Genomic DNA, 16,292 nt, shown 5'->3' with positions numbered 1-16,292 from the left:
TAGGGGCTATTTGGCGATGTTGACAAAGAATATGTATGAACTCTTGTTTCACACTTAAATGTTCAGAGCACTTGAATCTATGCTGCTTTCTGGTAGCTTGCATTCTTTCTCCTCTGATACACCTGAGTAGTTATGTGATGCCTTTAAAGTTGCACCATATACACGGGGAGTGATGACTAGAGTGCAGAAGGCAGGGGGAGAGGAAATAATGGAAAGACTCAGAACCCAGAATTCTCAAGTCCAAATGCAATCCTTCCTCCTGCTAACATTTTCTGTAATATCTGCAAGTCATTCTTGTGTGACTTCAATTCTCTCCATTGTACTGTACCTCTGGGTAAAGCAACGTAACTGTGCTGAACTGTACACATTATCTGAACTCCTCTTACAGTTTAAAAACTTCTTTTTCTCCAGTAGTATTTCCTAAATGCAGCTCTTTTCTCTTCAACTCTCTTAAAACCAAACTGCATCTATGAGGGTATAGAGATGGCCCAAGTAGCAGTGTTCCAGCCTAGCAAAATACATGGACAGGACAAGTGGAGCTATTTTACAAGGTGTCCTCACCTAAATTGAACAGGAAAACCTCCACATCCTGAAGAACAAAAAGAAACTGAGTAATGATAATTGAGGTATTGAAAGTTATAAAATATAGATTAGTTATACTTTCTAGAACAGGTATATAGTATTGCATACACACACACACACACACACATACACAAACAAAATAAGACTGGCAAAGAGCTGTTTATTTGCTTTATGTGGTTCAAAGTTCAACTAAGGACATTGTGGGAAGTGGACTATGTAACTAAAAGAAACACAAAATGGTCAGGTTAAAGCCAAGTAAAAGAACACCTAAAAGATCCCACACAGGTGTCTCACTCCTGTCATCCTAGCTGCTCAGGAGGCTGAGATCTGAGGATTCAAGTTCAAAACCAGCCCAGGCAGGAAAGTCCATAAAACTTGTATCTCCAAAAAAGTAAAATAAAATAAAAAGTGGAGCTATGCTCAAGTGGTAGAGCACTAGCCTTGAGTAACAAGGGCAGGTACTGGGCCCTATGTTTAAGCCCCAAGAAGGGCACAGTAAAGAGACAGAGTGAAGCCAGGTGCAGTGGCTCACACCTGTAATCCTAGCTACTCAGGAGGCTGAAATCTGAGGATCACAGATCAAAGCCAGTCCCGGCACTAAAGACTATGAGACTTACCTCCAGTTAACCACCAGAAAACCAGAAGTGGTACTGTGGCTCAAGAAGTAGGGCAGTAGCCTTGAGCTGAAGAACTCAGAGACTGTGCCTACGCCCAGAGTTCAAGCCCCATGACCAACAACAACAAAAAGGGGGGAGGGTGACAGAGTGGGAGGGGAAGGAGAGGAAGGGAGGGAAGACACAACACTGTGCATAAACACTCTAGTTTCTAATTTTTGGCCCCCTCTTGTCAGCCTCTTTAACCTGCAGATGTGCCCATGTCTCTACCAGGCATATTTATAATTATGCTTGTTAGCTGGGTACCATCAAACTCATTACATGATTGCCTAGCTTCATGAAATTTTACTATTGTTTCCATGGCATTGAGCCTCTAAAATATGTGCTCTCAAGACTAGAGTATGTTGGCCTGAAAATAATCAAGCTGGCAGGCTGACCCAAAGCCACCCCAAGGTTCATTACATTCTTGGCTAATACTATAGCAATTTAAAAATACTGGCACTAGGGGCCAGGAGTTTGGCCTAGTGGTAGAGTGCTTGCCTAGCATGCACGAAGACCTGGGTTCAATTCCTTGGTACCACATACATTAAAAAAAAAAAGCCTGAAGTGGTGCTGAGGCTCTAGCCTTGAGAAAGTCCAAGGACTGGGTTCATGCCCTAAGCTCAAACCCAGGACTGGCAAAAAAAAAACTGGCAATAAAATATGAGGTATGAGAATTAACTGCTAACTAATTAAGCAAAAGATTAAAAGGTAGAGTAATATCTAGAGTAGAGGGCAAACAGTAGAGTGAGGAGGTGAATAGATCCCGAGAGAGCTGGATTTGAGTGCACAGTGGAGTAGCTAATGCCCTACAAACACAGCCTGGAAGCCTGAGACTATGTGAGAACTCACCTCAGCCAACTGCTAATATCTCAAGAGGCAAAAGGGATTACTTTAATGATAAATTTAATATCTGCCTAACAGGAAAGCAGGTTAACAGTACGTAGTTTAAAATGCTGGTTAATGGCTTAAATATTAAAGAATATTCTTTGACCTCTAGTGTTCAGCCTTGTCACTTTCACTGAAGCTGAAGTTCATAAATAAACCATTATTGCGAGGGCCAGCCATGTGAGGAAGCAGAATAGCTAGTCCCTGGCGTCATGTATGGGGTGCTGAGAGGGCCTTGGCCTAAAAATACCTTGACCCCGTTTGCCACTAGCTTTAAAATTATAGTAAAGAATGTTAAAACTGGGCAGGGAGTTTGACCTAGTAATAGAGTTCTTGCCTAGCATCCACGAACACCAGGGTTTGATTCCTCAGTGCCTCATTGGTAGAAAAACCTGGAAATGGTGCTGTGGCTCAAGTGGTAGAGCTCTAGCCTTGAGAAAGCCCAAGAACAGTGCTCAGGCTCTGAGTTCAAGCCCCAGGACTGGCAAAAAAAAATGTTAAAATTATAATCCCATTCTCTGTTGCCTGAACTGAGATTCTTATTTTGTATGTGTGTGTTTCAAATAGACCTGCTTTATGTATTATTGTGACTTTATTTTAGCTAGAGACAGTTGCTCATCATCTCTTCATTCCTCCAGACTCTGCCCTACTCTCTCCTTGGTACTAGCTCAGCTATTGACACACCTTTGGGACCTCATGTGCAGGTAGCAGTGTGGGTAGTTATTTCCTGCAGCTTCAATAGAACATCACAATTCAGTAGGAAAAGAGCCTGTGTTTAGAACCAGAGAGTCTAGGTACACAAGCAGGACATTCTACTTCTCTTTTGTTACTCTTCTGTTTCATAGCTTAAAATATGAAGAGGTAGCCAGGCACTGGTAGTTTATACATGTAATCCTACCTACTCACAATCTCTGAGATCTGAGGATAACAGTTTGAAGCCAGTTTGAGTAAACAAATCTTGAGACTCTCATCTCCAGTTAACCAGCAAAAAAGAAATAGAAGTATGGCTTAACTGGTAAAGTGCCAACCTTGAGCAGAACAGCCACACAAAAGCTTGAACTGCAGTTCAAGTCCTAGCTCTGATACCAATACACACACATACACATATATACACACAAGCACATACACACATAGGTGATCAGTTGGAGCTGGATGCATAGCTTAAAATGGAAAAGTTCCTGCCTAGCAAGCCTAAGGTCCTGAGTTTAAAACCCAGTACCATCAAAACATCATTTAAGCATTAAAAAAGATTGCCCAGTCAGTGTGTCTGCTTTTATCTCCAGGTCTTTGATCCATTTGGAGTTAATTCTAGTGCAGGGTGACAAAGAAGGATCCACCTTTAGTTTTCTGCAGGTGCTTAACCAATTCTGCCAGCACAACTTGTTGAAGAGGCTGTCTTTCTTCCATTCTATTTTTTTGGCTCCCTTGTCAAAGATTAGGTCAAAGATTAGGCCATAGTTCTGTGGGTTTAATATCTGGGTCCTCAGTTCTATTCCATTAGTCTTCAGGCCTGTTCTTGTGCCAGTACCAAGCTGTTTTGATAATTATAGCTCTGTAATAGAGTCTAAAGTTTGGTATTGAAATTCCTCCTGCGCTGTTCTTTCTGCTAAGAAGTGTTTTTGCTATACGGGGTCTTTTATTATTCCATATGAAATTTTGAATTGCCTCTTCTATTTCTTTAAAGAATGCCATTGGGATATTGATGGGTATTGCGTTGAATTTGTAGATAGCCCTTGGCAAGATTGTCATTTTCACAATGTTGATTCTTCCAATCCAGGAGCATGGGAGGTTTTTCCATTTCCTCAGTTCTGCTTTAATTTCCTTTTTCAGGGTTTGCTATATATATATTAAGGAAGAGAGATATTCAATTTAAACCTCTTTTCACTGCCTGGTTGCAGTTACCAGTTGCAGTGCTTGCTTCATTGCTGCCCACATGAACCTCTCTCACTCTCCCCCCAGCTACTTCCACTAGTTCTGTGTACTCAGCCAATGGAAAGAAACAACAAAATCCCAGTTTCAATGGTGTTTTTTTTGTCTTAATGAAAAAATCATGTAGGTAAATAGTAACAATTATAAACATAAGCCCAGGATAGAAATATGCTTTCAAGTTGTCTTTGTGACATCTAAAACAGAATCTGGTTTTCTGTTGGTAGTGTGTATTTGTGAAAATAAAGTGCCTGGCTGAACATATTATCTAAATTCCTAAATACTTAAGGAATGTTTTGTGTTTGATTAGATGAGCTCTACAGGAGACAGTTAGGGTATTTCATTCTTAAAGAGTAAGACAATAGTTTTGGGGGTTTTTTATTGTAATTAATAGAAGGATTACAGTTATATTCGCCAGATACAAGGTGCATTACTTCACAAACATTGATACCCCTTCTTATGTTTTTGTCCCTACTTCCCTACCCCCAAGCCCCTCCCCTCATCTAATTTTCCCTTTCCTATTTCAAATAAACAAGTAAATGTATATAACAATATACCAGATAACAAGGTAAGATACTATAACAATATGAGAATGACCAAGGGACAACAAAAGAGATGAGAAATGACATAGAACATTAAGAAAAGCATTCACTCATTATATAGCTCTTGTTTCCATATCCTGGAGGTCCTTTCATTTAGCCTCATCCTATATGGCCTTATGAATTTAGGTTTTGAGCTTATTGTAATCCTCTACTAGGAGAGTCCAAGTTTTATACTAATTATTACAAATTAGGGAAACCATTGAGCCTATGCTCCTTTGGGTCTGGGTTACTTCACTTAATATGATTTTTTACAAGTCTTTCCATTTCCTTACAAATGGGGAGATGTTGTTCTTTCTGATGGCAGCATAGAATTCCATTGTGTATAAATACCACATCTTGTTGATCCACTCATCAACTGAGGGACATCTGGGTTGGTTCCATATCTTTGCTATGGTAAATAGTGCTGCAATGAACATTGTTGTGCTAGTGAATTTAGTATGTCCTTGTTTCTGGACAATTGGTAAAAGGCAATAGTTTTTTAAAAATAGGATTTAAAGCCAGGCAGTGGTAGATCAAGCCTGTAATCCTAGCTGTTGAGACAGCTGAGATCTAAGGATTATAGTTAGAAACCAGCATGGGCAGATAAATCCCTGAGACTTTTATCTCCAGTTAACCACCAGGAAACCAGAAGTGGCCAATTAAACACCAGAAAACCAGACATGGTGCTGTGGCTCAAAGTGTTAGAGCACTAGACTTGAACAAAAGAAGTCAAGGATAGCACCCAGGTCATGAGTTCCAGCCTCATGACAGACAAAAAGATAGGATTTAAAAATTACTAAACCAGTATACATTAAGCCAAAGTATTAAGATACACCAACATTATTATACATTGCTTAATATATATTGAGATAAACTAGCCTTGGAGAGGGTAAATAACCTGTCCAAAAGCACTTCACCATAGCCAGATGTGACAATTGAGTACTAGAAATATGACTAGTATGACTGAGGAACTGAATTATTCATTTTATTTAATATTAATTAAATAGCACAGATAGCTGATTGCTACATGGAACAGAACAGATCTATAGATTAACTAGAGTCACAGTTGATTGTAATGAAAAGACTCACTTAGCCAAGCAATCTAGGTAGCTTGTACTCCTTACTGGAACATGATAGCTAATCAACAAATGTTTTCTGAATAGATGGATGAGAATGGAAGACCAGATAAACAAAAGAATAAAAATTAAACTAGATTAAGATTTCCACTTAAGCCTATCTCTTCTGAAAAAAAGAAAACCTGGAGACTATTCTTAACTAAAGATAATATAATAGCTTATCTAAGTGCAACAAATTGACCTTGAAAGGCTCTTTGTTCAAATTTGAAAAATTAAAAACATAGAAAGGCTATGGAAGATATTTTGGGAATTTGGGAATAACTGGGAAAATATGAAAATAAACATTGTGTTGCATGATGATGGAAAATTATTTTTTAGTTTTCTTGGGTAAGATGTTATTATAATTACATTTTTAAGTGGTTCAGTCAAGAATGTGAGGGAGGGAAGGAAGGAGGAAGGGAAAAATAGAGAAACAGAAGGGGAAAGAGAAGAAAAGAAGAAAAAAAGGGAAAGGAAGGGAAGAAAGAAAAGGAAGGAAGGAAAGAAGGACAAAAGAAAAAAGGAAAGAACAGAGAAAGGAAGGGAGGGAGAGAGGGAAAAGAAAGAAAAAAGGAAGGAGAAAGAAGAAAGGAAGAAAGAAGGAAGAAAGGAAGAGAAGAGGTGGTTAAGGGACAAGAAGGAAGAAAAAGGAGGATGAAAAAGGTGCAACAGGCACAAAAGAACAAAATGTTAACAATGATTTGAATCTAGTAGTCTGTTTAGCTGTTCATTATATGTATTTTACTTTTCCTAAATATTTGAAACTTTTCCAAAAAATCAGTAGAAAAATTACCCATAATGGATTGAAAAATACTAAATTTACATGAAATATGCCGTTCTGAGCCTTCCGACTTTGGAGTGCTAACCTTCCCATTCCCTTCTCTTCTGTACAGTGTGGAGACTAGGCTGCAGCTGGTCCAGACCAGGCATACCACCTAGTGACCTCCAGATCCTATCTAGCCTACACTTGTGAGCTTTCTTTTCTTTACTCACTGTATGCTTATAGTTATTTTAAATTAACTTGATTGCCAGATTTGGATTTCTGAGGATTTTTATCTTGATATGTTTATTATGTAACTAAATATTTTACAGAATGATGAAATATAAAGTGCTAGCCAGGCATGGTGGCTTATGCCAGTAATCCTAGCTACTCAGAAGGCTGAGATCTGAGAATCTCCATTCAAAGTCAGCCCCAGGACTAAAGAACATGAGACTCTTATCTCCAGTTAACCACTAGAAAATCAAAAGTGGTGCTTTGGCTTAAGGGATAGGATAGTAGCCTTGAGCTGAAGAGCTCAGGGACAATGCCCAGGCCCAGGGGTAGGCCAGTAGCCTTGAGCTGAAGAGCTCAGGGACAGTGCCCAGGCCCAGAGTCCAAGCCGCACAACTGACAAATAGAAAGAGAGAGAGAGAGAGAGAGAGAGAGAGAGAGAGAGAGAGAGAGAGAGAGAGAGAGAGAGAGAGAGAGAGAGAAAGAAAGTACTTATTTTCTAAGAGGAAACATGTAAGTCCCATCCTCTGAGACAAGCATTGTTACCTATATGCTCATGTATTCTTCACAGCAACACTATGAGTAGGTACTGTCATCATTCACCTTTACAGATGGGGAAACTGGCAAACAAAAGGGTTAAGTAACTAAGTATCCTAAGCACTCCCCTGTGTGCCCAGGGTGAAGATCTAAGCTATCTACCAGTCCCACCACTCACAGAGATCTTCATCACCACTTTATCTGTAAAAAGCAACAAACAAGATTTGGCAATGCATTCCCCCGTGAAACCAACCAACCAGAACTAGGCAGCTGGCTCCCTGGAAGGCTAAGCAGCATCTCTTCCACCTGCCATAGTGCCTATAGTTAGCTTGATTCTGGAGCCATATGTTCTTATTCATTCCAGCTGCTGTAGACACTAAGACATGGCACACGTTTGTTATGGTCCAGGCACTGAATCCCTGTCCTATACCAGCTAGATAGTAGACTGAACCTCTCAGCAGATATGCAGCCCCAGTGGGAGAGACGGAGGATAACACAGGCCAGATTTAGGGTAAACAAATGTCAGGGTAATTGTCAGCAAACAATGGAGAAAAGTTAGAAGAAGCAGAAGTTACCCTTCCATGGTTGACAGGTCCCATGCCCCCTCAGAGGGCAGTGTGGGTCAGTGAAAAGAGTGTGACTAGCATGACCTGGCTTGGAATCCTGACTCCACCACTTAGCAGCCATGTGAGCCATTAGGCAAATTACTCACTTTCTTCATACTTCCATTTCCTTGACTGTCACAGGGGGGTGGGAGTGGGCCAACACCTTAAAGTGGGGAGAGGAGTTAAATGAGAGAGTATGTGTCATCTCTTTGTTCATATAAATAACCATAATGCTTTTCTTGCTAATTCATAATTTCTCCTAGAGTTAAGAAACAAGAAGGACAAGGACGTGGGAAGCTATGGTAAGTATCGGGTGTTTATTGGACCTTCATTAAAAATAGTTTCCCAATATATAGAAATGATCAGTGTTTGAGGAGATGGAAATGTTAATCATCCTGACTTGATAATTATATGCTGTAATACCCATATGCTGGATAACCATATTGTACCTCATATCTATGTACAAATACTATGGGCATGAAAAAAATTTAAGGATGAAAACAAAATGTTAGAAAGTCAGCAGTTATCTAAAATGGCTAGCCCTCCCCTCACTCAGCATCGATTGTTGAGTACCTATAAACATCCAAGCAGTACAGAAGATGGTCGGGACTCAAATGTGAGAGAAACCATGTTTTCTTCAGTCCCTGTTCCTCAGGTATGCCCTGTGGAGGTAACTGGTTGAATAAATGACAGTATACCCATATGCTGGAATTTTCTGCCACTGTAAAGAAAGAAGGCAAAGAAAACTTACATTGAAAATCTAATCTCGGGCTGAGAATGTGACTTCCCTAGCATGCATAAGGCCCTGGATTCAATTCTTCAGTGCCACATAAAATAATCATAATTTTTAAATAAATATACAATCTTAATATTAAAAAATATAAGTCAATTAAAAGGCAAGATGCAAAAGTGTACTCCTGGTGCTAACTGTGGTACAAATCACCCATAATCCACAAGTCAAAAATAATGATTCTCAGCACTGTAGTCCATTAAGCCCAGCTTTTTACTGTTCTAAATACAACTGCTATTTACTTTTAAAAGCTGAGAAAAACTGTAAGGGAGTACTGATAGTTATGGATTGAAGGATTTTTCTTTTGCTTTCTTCTCTCTGATTTTATTACAAAGTTCCCACAAAAATTACATAGAGTCAAGAAATCTGTTGCCTGAAAACACTCACAGACCTGCTGCACTGAGTTTCTCTCCCAGCATTCCTCTGTTTTCTTTTGCCCCTGCCCTTGGTGTGTCCAGGGCAGGGCACACAGGCCCCCGCCTGGGCAGCACAGGCATTGCGAAGGATGCGTCAACCGCCACTGCCATGTTCCTGTGGAGCCCAGCATCTCCTGCCCCGTGATAAGTTGTCGCCTGCTCTGTGGTGCTACCTTCCACATGTGTAAAGAGGCAGAGCACCAGCTCCTCTGCCCTTTAGAGCAGGTTCCATGTCTCAATTCCGAATATGGCTGCCCTCTCTCCATGTCCCGCCACAAGCTGGCCAAGCATCTGCAAGTGTGCCCTGCTAGCGTGGTCTGCTGCTCCATGGAATGGAACCGCTGGCCAAATATAGACTCAGAAACCATCCTTCATGAAAACATTATGAAAGAAAACCCCACCGAGGAGTGTCTGGACACAGCCCTGGCCCTCCAGGACCAGAAAGTTCTCTTCCAATCCTTGCAAATGGTAGAACTTTTCCCAGAAACTAGAGACACCACTGAGGAGGAACCCGTGAATAGTGAAGGCAGTTGGGAGGAGCTGGGAGGTGCAGTGGGGGGAGTGGATGTCAATTCGGTACCCCATGGCTGTCTGTCGGTAATGAATGGGGAGATGATAGAGTTAAGTCAAGAAGAACGGGAGTTGTTAGCCAAAACAAAAGAAGGAATGGATCTGGCTAAGTTTGGCAAGTGGGAAAATATATTCAGCAAAGAGCACGCAGCCTCTGCTTTAACAGGCTCAACAGGGATGTGTGAAAACAAGAGAAGGAATGGAGAACAGAAAGACCAGCATTCCAGTGGTGATGACTCTGCTGATGCTACAAAGTATGCTGCTAGAGAGACAGCACCACAGGAAGACCAGAGGCAGCAGGAATTTTCTGCAGCCGTGGAAATGACAGGGCTTGCCCCCTGGCAGGATGGTGTTCTGGAAAGACTGAAAACAGCTGTAGACCCAAAAGACTATAACATGTACCTGGTGCACAATGGTCGGATGCTCATTCACTTCGGGCAGATGCCTGCGTGCACCCCTAAGGAGAGAGACTTTGTTTATGGCAATCTCGAGGCTCAAGAAGTTAAGACCGTTTACACCTTCAAGGTACCTGTGAGCTACTGTGGAAAGCGAGCCCGCCTTGGAGATGCCATGCTGAAATGTAGGCCAAGTGAACACAAGGCCGTGGATACATCAGATTTAGGGGTCCCTCTGGAGGACCTTCCAAAATCAGATCTCATCAAGACTACCCTTCAGTGTGCTTTGGAAAGAGAACTCAAAGGCCATGTCATTTCTGAGTCCAGGAGCATTGACGGGTTGTTCATGGATTTTGCCACCCAGACATACAACTTTGAACCGGAACAGTTTTCCTCAGGGACAGTACTGGCTGACCTTCTAAACACTGGCAACCCCGGGGGACTCCACGTGGAGCTGCACAGCGAGTGTGTGACTAGGAGACACAACAAGAGCAGCTCTGCCTTTACATTTACCTGCAGTAAGTTCTTCCGAAGGGATGAATTTCCCCTGCATTTCAAGAATGTCCATACAGACATTCAGTCGTGTCTCAATGGCTGGTTCCAACACCGATGCCCCCTAGCTTACTTAGGGTGTACATTTGTTCAAAACCATTTCCGTCCTCCAGGGCAAAAGGCAAAAGTTATCTACAGTCAGGAGCTCAAGACCTTTGCCATCAAGCCAGAGGTTGCCCCTGAGCTAAGTGAGAGAAGGAATAACCATCTCTTAGGCCATGGAGGAAAAGACCAGAATTCTCTAACAAGCCTGCCTCTGGAGGTCTTGCAGTACATTGCGGGGTTCTTGGACAGCATCAGCCTGTCCCAGCTCTCCCAGGTTTCCGTGCTGATGAAGAATATCTGTGCCACTCTATTACAAGAGAGAGGGATGGTCCTCTTGCAATGGAAGAAGAAGAGGTATTCCCATGGAGGCACTTCCTGGAAAGTCCACGGACAGGCAAGTACATGTTCCTTCATTTAGTCATCAAAAATTTACTGAGAGATACCTATGTGGTGAACACTGCACTAGGTCCTGGAACAGTTGTTGGTAATAAGACTTGACTCCAGCAGATTGATCTAGTAAGACTGATCTAGTATAAACACATACCCTGCAATATGGACAGCTGCCTCCATTTATCTGTGTCCTGAATGTCTTCTGCTTGCTCACGTCTCCTACTTTCCAGCCCTGATTTGTGCAGATTACCTCAACTAGCTTTTATGCTTTTTTTAGCTTTGTTTCCAGTAAGGCTGGTCCAACGGAGGGGTGTATGAGCAGGAGGTAGGAGGAGGAACGGGGGTGAAGGATATATTCTTCTGGAATCTTCCCCAAATATTTCCTTCCGTTGATGACACTGTAAAGTGTTTATGTCCTTCCATAAATGATTGTGTACTGTATACTATTACTACATCTTCAAGCTCTTTTTACACCCTGTCCTTGTACATATTTGTAAATCATTCATTTTAAAAATTCTCTTCAGTTGTCTGATTTAAGTATGCCTTCGGTTTCCCATTGGATTCTGTATGATAATACATAGACCAGAAATTCTTTCTCAGTCTCATGTCAACACATTTTTAAAGTCTACATGAATTTGTTCTAACAATTACCCCTGATTCAAATGTGTATTGACTTTATAAATCACTGCTGTATAAATCAAAGAATCTTTTCTTTCAGTAAAATCTTGTTCCTTTTTCTCAATCAGTTCATGTTGGCTTAATTGGCTTATAACTTCTTGAGAAATGAGATTTCTCATTCATCATGATGATGTAGTTGGAGCATAATAATACTCATATTAAAATTACTTATGGGGAGAGAGAGAAAGAGAGGGAAGAAGATAAGATGGGGGGCAAAGAGAAAAAAATTATTCCACAATCCCAGGAAATAGGTTTTCTATGCAGTAACAAGACAAAAAAATGAAGAAAAAAAAAGAGGGCAAAACTGTCATGTTGAAATCAGTGTGTCTAGCCTCATAACCAGATTTTAAAACTAGTGACTTTTACTACAGCCCAGGTGAAAAGACCAAAGATTTCCTTATTAAGTACCAGACTCATAATCTTCCTTAGAGATCCTATTCTAGTGAGACCTTTATTAATTAGGGTACTTTCAATTTCAAGCAAGAGAAAACCAACCTAAAGTGTCCTAAACAAGGAAGACAATTTATTAGCCTACAAAAGTAAAAAGTCCAAAGGCAATGACTTTAAGTAAGAGTTGATCTAACAGCTCAAGAATGCCTCAAATAACCTTTTTCCCTTTCTATTTATTTAGCTCTGATTCTTCAATACCGGCTGTGTTCTAAGATGATTCTTGTTTGGTATTCCAGTGGCTACTGGCAGTTGATAGGACTGTAGCTTCCCAATTCAAGTTCAGAAAGAAAAAGAAGCTGTTTTTCTGTATTTCAATCATAAGTTTTGGAGTAAAGGCCCAATGGAACACACATTTATTGGGAGGGACATAGTGGGTTGGAAAGGGCACATGTTTGTATACTGATTGTTGTCAGTCGTTCCCCAAAACTATAAGGCAGTCTGGGAAGACTTAACTGGGAGGGAGAACTGGATTTTGAATACTGGGAAAGAAACTAAAAAATGCTTGTGGCAACCACTAAATGCCCTTGTAACTAAGCAAAGAAAGAAGGAAGAGTCATTTCCTTACACTGTTGAAGTCCCTGCTACCTAGGGGGAATGGCCCAACTGTTTATCTTTGCACTTTCCCTCTTTCCCAACAGATCTGGCAGTTCAGCAGCCTCTTCTCCAAAATCAAGAGCTGGGAGTTCAATGAAGTCACCTCCATGTCTGAGCACCTGAAGGCCTGTCCTTTCAACATCATAGAGCATAAGACTGACCCGATCCGTTTGACCAGCATGTGCCAGCCCCATGAGCAGGCTCGGGAGAGCCTAGTATCCACTTTTAGGGCCAGACCACGAGGAAGACACACCTAAAGATCCACAGGTCGCCACTCCGGAACTTCTTTTTGGAGTTACTGAAAGTAGGGCAGTGAGGTTTGAGAGCTCCTCTGTCAACCTCAGATCTGCTTCTCTAGTGTACAGGAATGTGCAATGCCCTTTAAACCTAGAAGATGAACTAGCCCTAAGAATTTCCTAAGCTATGGCTTATAGGATGACACTAATGGCTTCCCTTCCTTCCCTTCCTCATCATTCCTCTCTTCTCCTTGCCCTTCTCCTCTACGCTTCCTGCTTCCTTCCCCCTGCCCTGCCCCTTTTTTAATAGATCAGTCTGAGGAGAAATAAGTAACTTGAGGCCATTTGAAAACTGAACCCATATCCTTAAAAGGAGGGGGGATTAAATTCTATCACTAATACAGGACTATGATTCCACACAGGGCTTTTCATTTACAAAGCATTTTCAGATTCATGAGGAAAGCAATACTGGAACAGGATCCATAAAAGTTAATTCTCCAGGCCTTCTGGGTGGAGATTACCTAACTTAAGGGTTCTAGAATTGGATTGCTCTTGCAAGTCAAGTCCAATACTTCTTTCTATCACTACTTCCTCTAAGTCCAAGTGGCCTCAGCTCAGGCCAACTCCAGCTCCCTAGCAGAGCATGACAGACATTCAGTAAGGCAATTCTGACAGTGTATGCAGCGTGTGTTGTGTAGAATCTTGGCAACAGAGAAAGGAAAGCTGTGAGAAAGGAAATAGAATCCAAAGGCGGCACTATGTTCATGTAGAAAATAAGGACAAAGGCCAAAAGGTACTTTTACAATCCTGATAAAGCATAGGGTAGCGCAAGGAGACTATACATTTGGCAAAGTCTAGACAAAGCCCACTGCAATTCCTATGGCACCACTTGCCACTGAATACCACTTGGGGACTCTACTGGGGGTCTTAGAGAGGAAGACATGTGGATATAATGGTTCCCTGAAATTGTTCCTACCAATTGCTGGTCATGCCTGTCAAAAATGGTAACTGGGCAACAAAATGAATATTTAGAACAATAGAAATAAAAGAAAAAAATTACTCAATAGAAACTGGCATGCTGTAAGGCAAGATTTCCTTACTGTGGAACTGTTAATATTTTGAACTAGATAATTCTGTTTTATTGAACTATGCTACAGTTATTTAGCAGCATCATTGGCCTCTATTCACGAAATGTCAGCAGTATACCAACAGTGAACAACCAAAAATGAGTCAGATATAGAAAAGTAGTTCCTGGTTGAGAATCACTATTCTGAAGGTTGTCTTACCAGAAATAATGTTAGGACATGCTTGTCTTTTAATTCATCAAAACCTTATCTCATTTGGCTGTCTACAGTGGCTGTGATTTAATTTAGTACTTAATTTTCTAAATAGGTTTTAGACATATGGTGACTTTAAGTTGGGAACTAGATCAAACTGGTTTACTTGATGTGGCTTCATTTCCTGGGGCCACATTGCAAAGAACATGTGGGCAAACTCTGATACACCTGAATCCAGAAAAGATTTGTATTTGTCTTATATTTATATCCTTGTACCTTAATTGGTACCATTTTCAACAGTCTTAGCAGATCCCAAGCAAGTAAGAAATAGGAAAGAGACCAAGCAACGTTGGGAAGCAGATGACAAAAGTAATTCAGCCAACAAAACAAGGAGCTAGGTCAGAGCTAGGAGTGGCTAAGTTGGTGCCTTTCAGAACAGTCAAGGAGACAACAGAGTGAGTCTCACACCAGAAGTTTGTTCATCTTTCATTATAAAGTACTACTTAGTAGTACTTCTTAGTTACGTAATTCTATCTTTCCTAACTTTTTTTGTTTGGCTTATATTTCACATTTGTATATAAGTTATCATTTTCTAAAAGTCTAACTAGAGTGTGATCTAAGGCTTTTTCCAGTGAAGACAACTAAAAACAGAAGTGGGAAAGAAGGAGGAGCGTTCTATGTATTTTGAATCTGGTCCTTCGCACACAGAGTTCCCAAAGTCCACTTGGGGTTTCTTATTAGAAAGTGAGAAAAAAGGGAACAATAGATCAATACTAGTGATTCTAGTGAGATGGATCAAGAATGAGGTGCCATAGAGAGATAAGAGAGGGACAGTGTGCTTTCCCTGCACAAACTGGGCAAGCAGGTGCAGCCCAGTCTAGGAAAGCAATCAGGACATCCTGATGTATATGCTCTGTGGGTACACTCTTCCAGTCGACTCTTCTCTCCCCATTGCTGCCTTTAGAACAGTACGAAGTTGGGGCCGGGAGTTTGGCCTAGTGGTTAAAGTGCTTGCCTAGCATGCATGAAGACCTGGGTTCGATTCCTCGGTACCACATACATAGAAAAAAGCCGGAAGTGGTGCTGAGGCTCAAGTGGTAGAGCTGTAGCCTTGAGAAAGTCCAAGGACAGTGCTCAGGCCCTGAGATCAAGCCCGTGACTGGCAAAAAAAAAAAAAAAAAGAACAGTACGAAGTTGATGCACACCATTACACACATCCACTAAGATATCTAATTGCTTATGTTGCAAGGACCTAGAATACTACAGGTATCCACTGTTCCCTGGAAACAAGCACATCTTTTGGGGAACAGTCAGGTGGGGCAACAGCAGGCCTTCTCTGAGTTGGGAAGATGATTTGCTTCGTGGGGGAAGTTGCAGTAAGCAGCATAAGCGGAGAGCATCATCTGGTAGAGGAAGGTTGCCAGGTGGAAGAGGGGGTGTGAGGAGGGTTATGTCACAGTGTACAGCCTGTACACATAGGAGATGTCCATGAGCAGAGACCTTGATGAGTACCTGTGCCACCACCAGCGAAAGCGGTCAGGTGTGGAGGGTGAAGTTTGTACAACTAAGGCAGAAAGGGCCCGTGGCCTTAGCATAAGGATCTAGAAAGGCAGTTTCTGTCTTACAAGTGAAAAGCAAGGAGAGAACTGCAGATGAACACAATTATAAAAGCCTAATTTTTGCAGGATGTCAGATCAAACTGAAATGAAGGAGGTTGTGTGAATAGCTATGGTAACTTAACTCTGAATACCCAGAAATACCAATGTCTCTTCTATAAGGAGAAATAAAAGCTGCTTTGTTCTAAAAAGCTAATTTGGTGAATGTTGTGCATTAGATCAAGACATGACTTGTGACTCACTGATAGAAAAGTTATGGTTGAGTCAAGGAGAGTGTGTCTTCACGAGAAACTCAGGAACAGCCTGCAATACACAGCACTCTGTGCCTATGAGCAGCTCCGCATCTATGAAGCTCTGGAGCAATGACGGGTCTTGGATCCCAGTGCTTTATCTTTAAAAGGTGAA

General features: G+C 41.3%; 1 protein-coding gene across 4 annotated transcripts in view; it reads left to right on the top strand.

The window, feature by feature from the left end:
* Positions 1 to 16,078, top strand: part of Fbxo40 (F-box protein 40) — a 34,536-nt gene extending 18,458 nt beyond the window's left edge. For 3 of the 4 annotated variants that reach the window (XM_090345515.1, XM_090345509.1, XM_090345505.1), the window contains 3 exons: positions 6,639 to 6,714; positions 8,142 to 8,180; positions 9,127 to 11,070. In XM_090345515.1, the coding sequence (XP_090201641.1) occupies positions 8,178 to 8,180; positions 9,127 to 11,064 (1,941 nt within the window). In that variant the 5' untranslated portion in view covers positions 6,639 to 6,714; positions 8,142 to 8,177 and the 3' untranslated portion in view covers positions 11,065 to 11,070. Of the gene's footprint in view, positions 1 to 5,248; positions 6,715 to 8,141; positions 8,181 to 9,126; positions 11,071 to 12,802 lie in introns of those variants that run through there. The other variant, XM_090345519.1, reaches the window with a different exon arrangement.
* The last annotated feature ends 214 nt before the right edge of the window (positions 16,079 to 16,292 follow it).

This window comes from Megascapheus bottae, chromosome 1 (genome assembly GCF_031878675.1).
Source record: "Megascapheus bottae isolate mThoBot1 chromosome 1, mThoBot2.hap1, whole genome shotgun sequence".
Taxonomy (NCBI): domain Eukaryota; kingdom Metazoa; phylum Chordata; class Mammalia; order Rodentia; family Geomyidae; genus Megascapheus; species Megascapheus bottae.
Note: the sequence above shows the minus strand (reverse complement) of the source record. Positions and strands in the feature narration are given on the sequence as shown.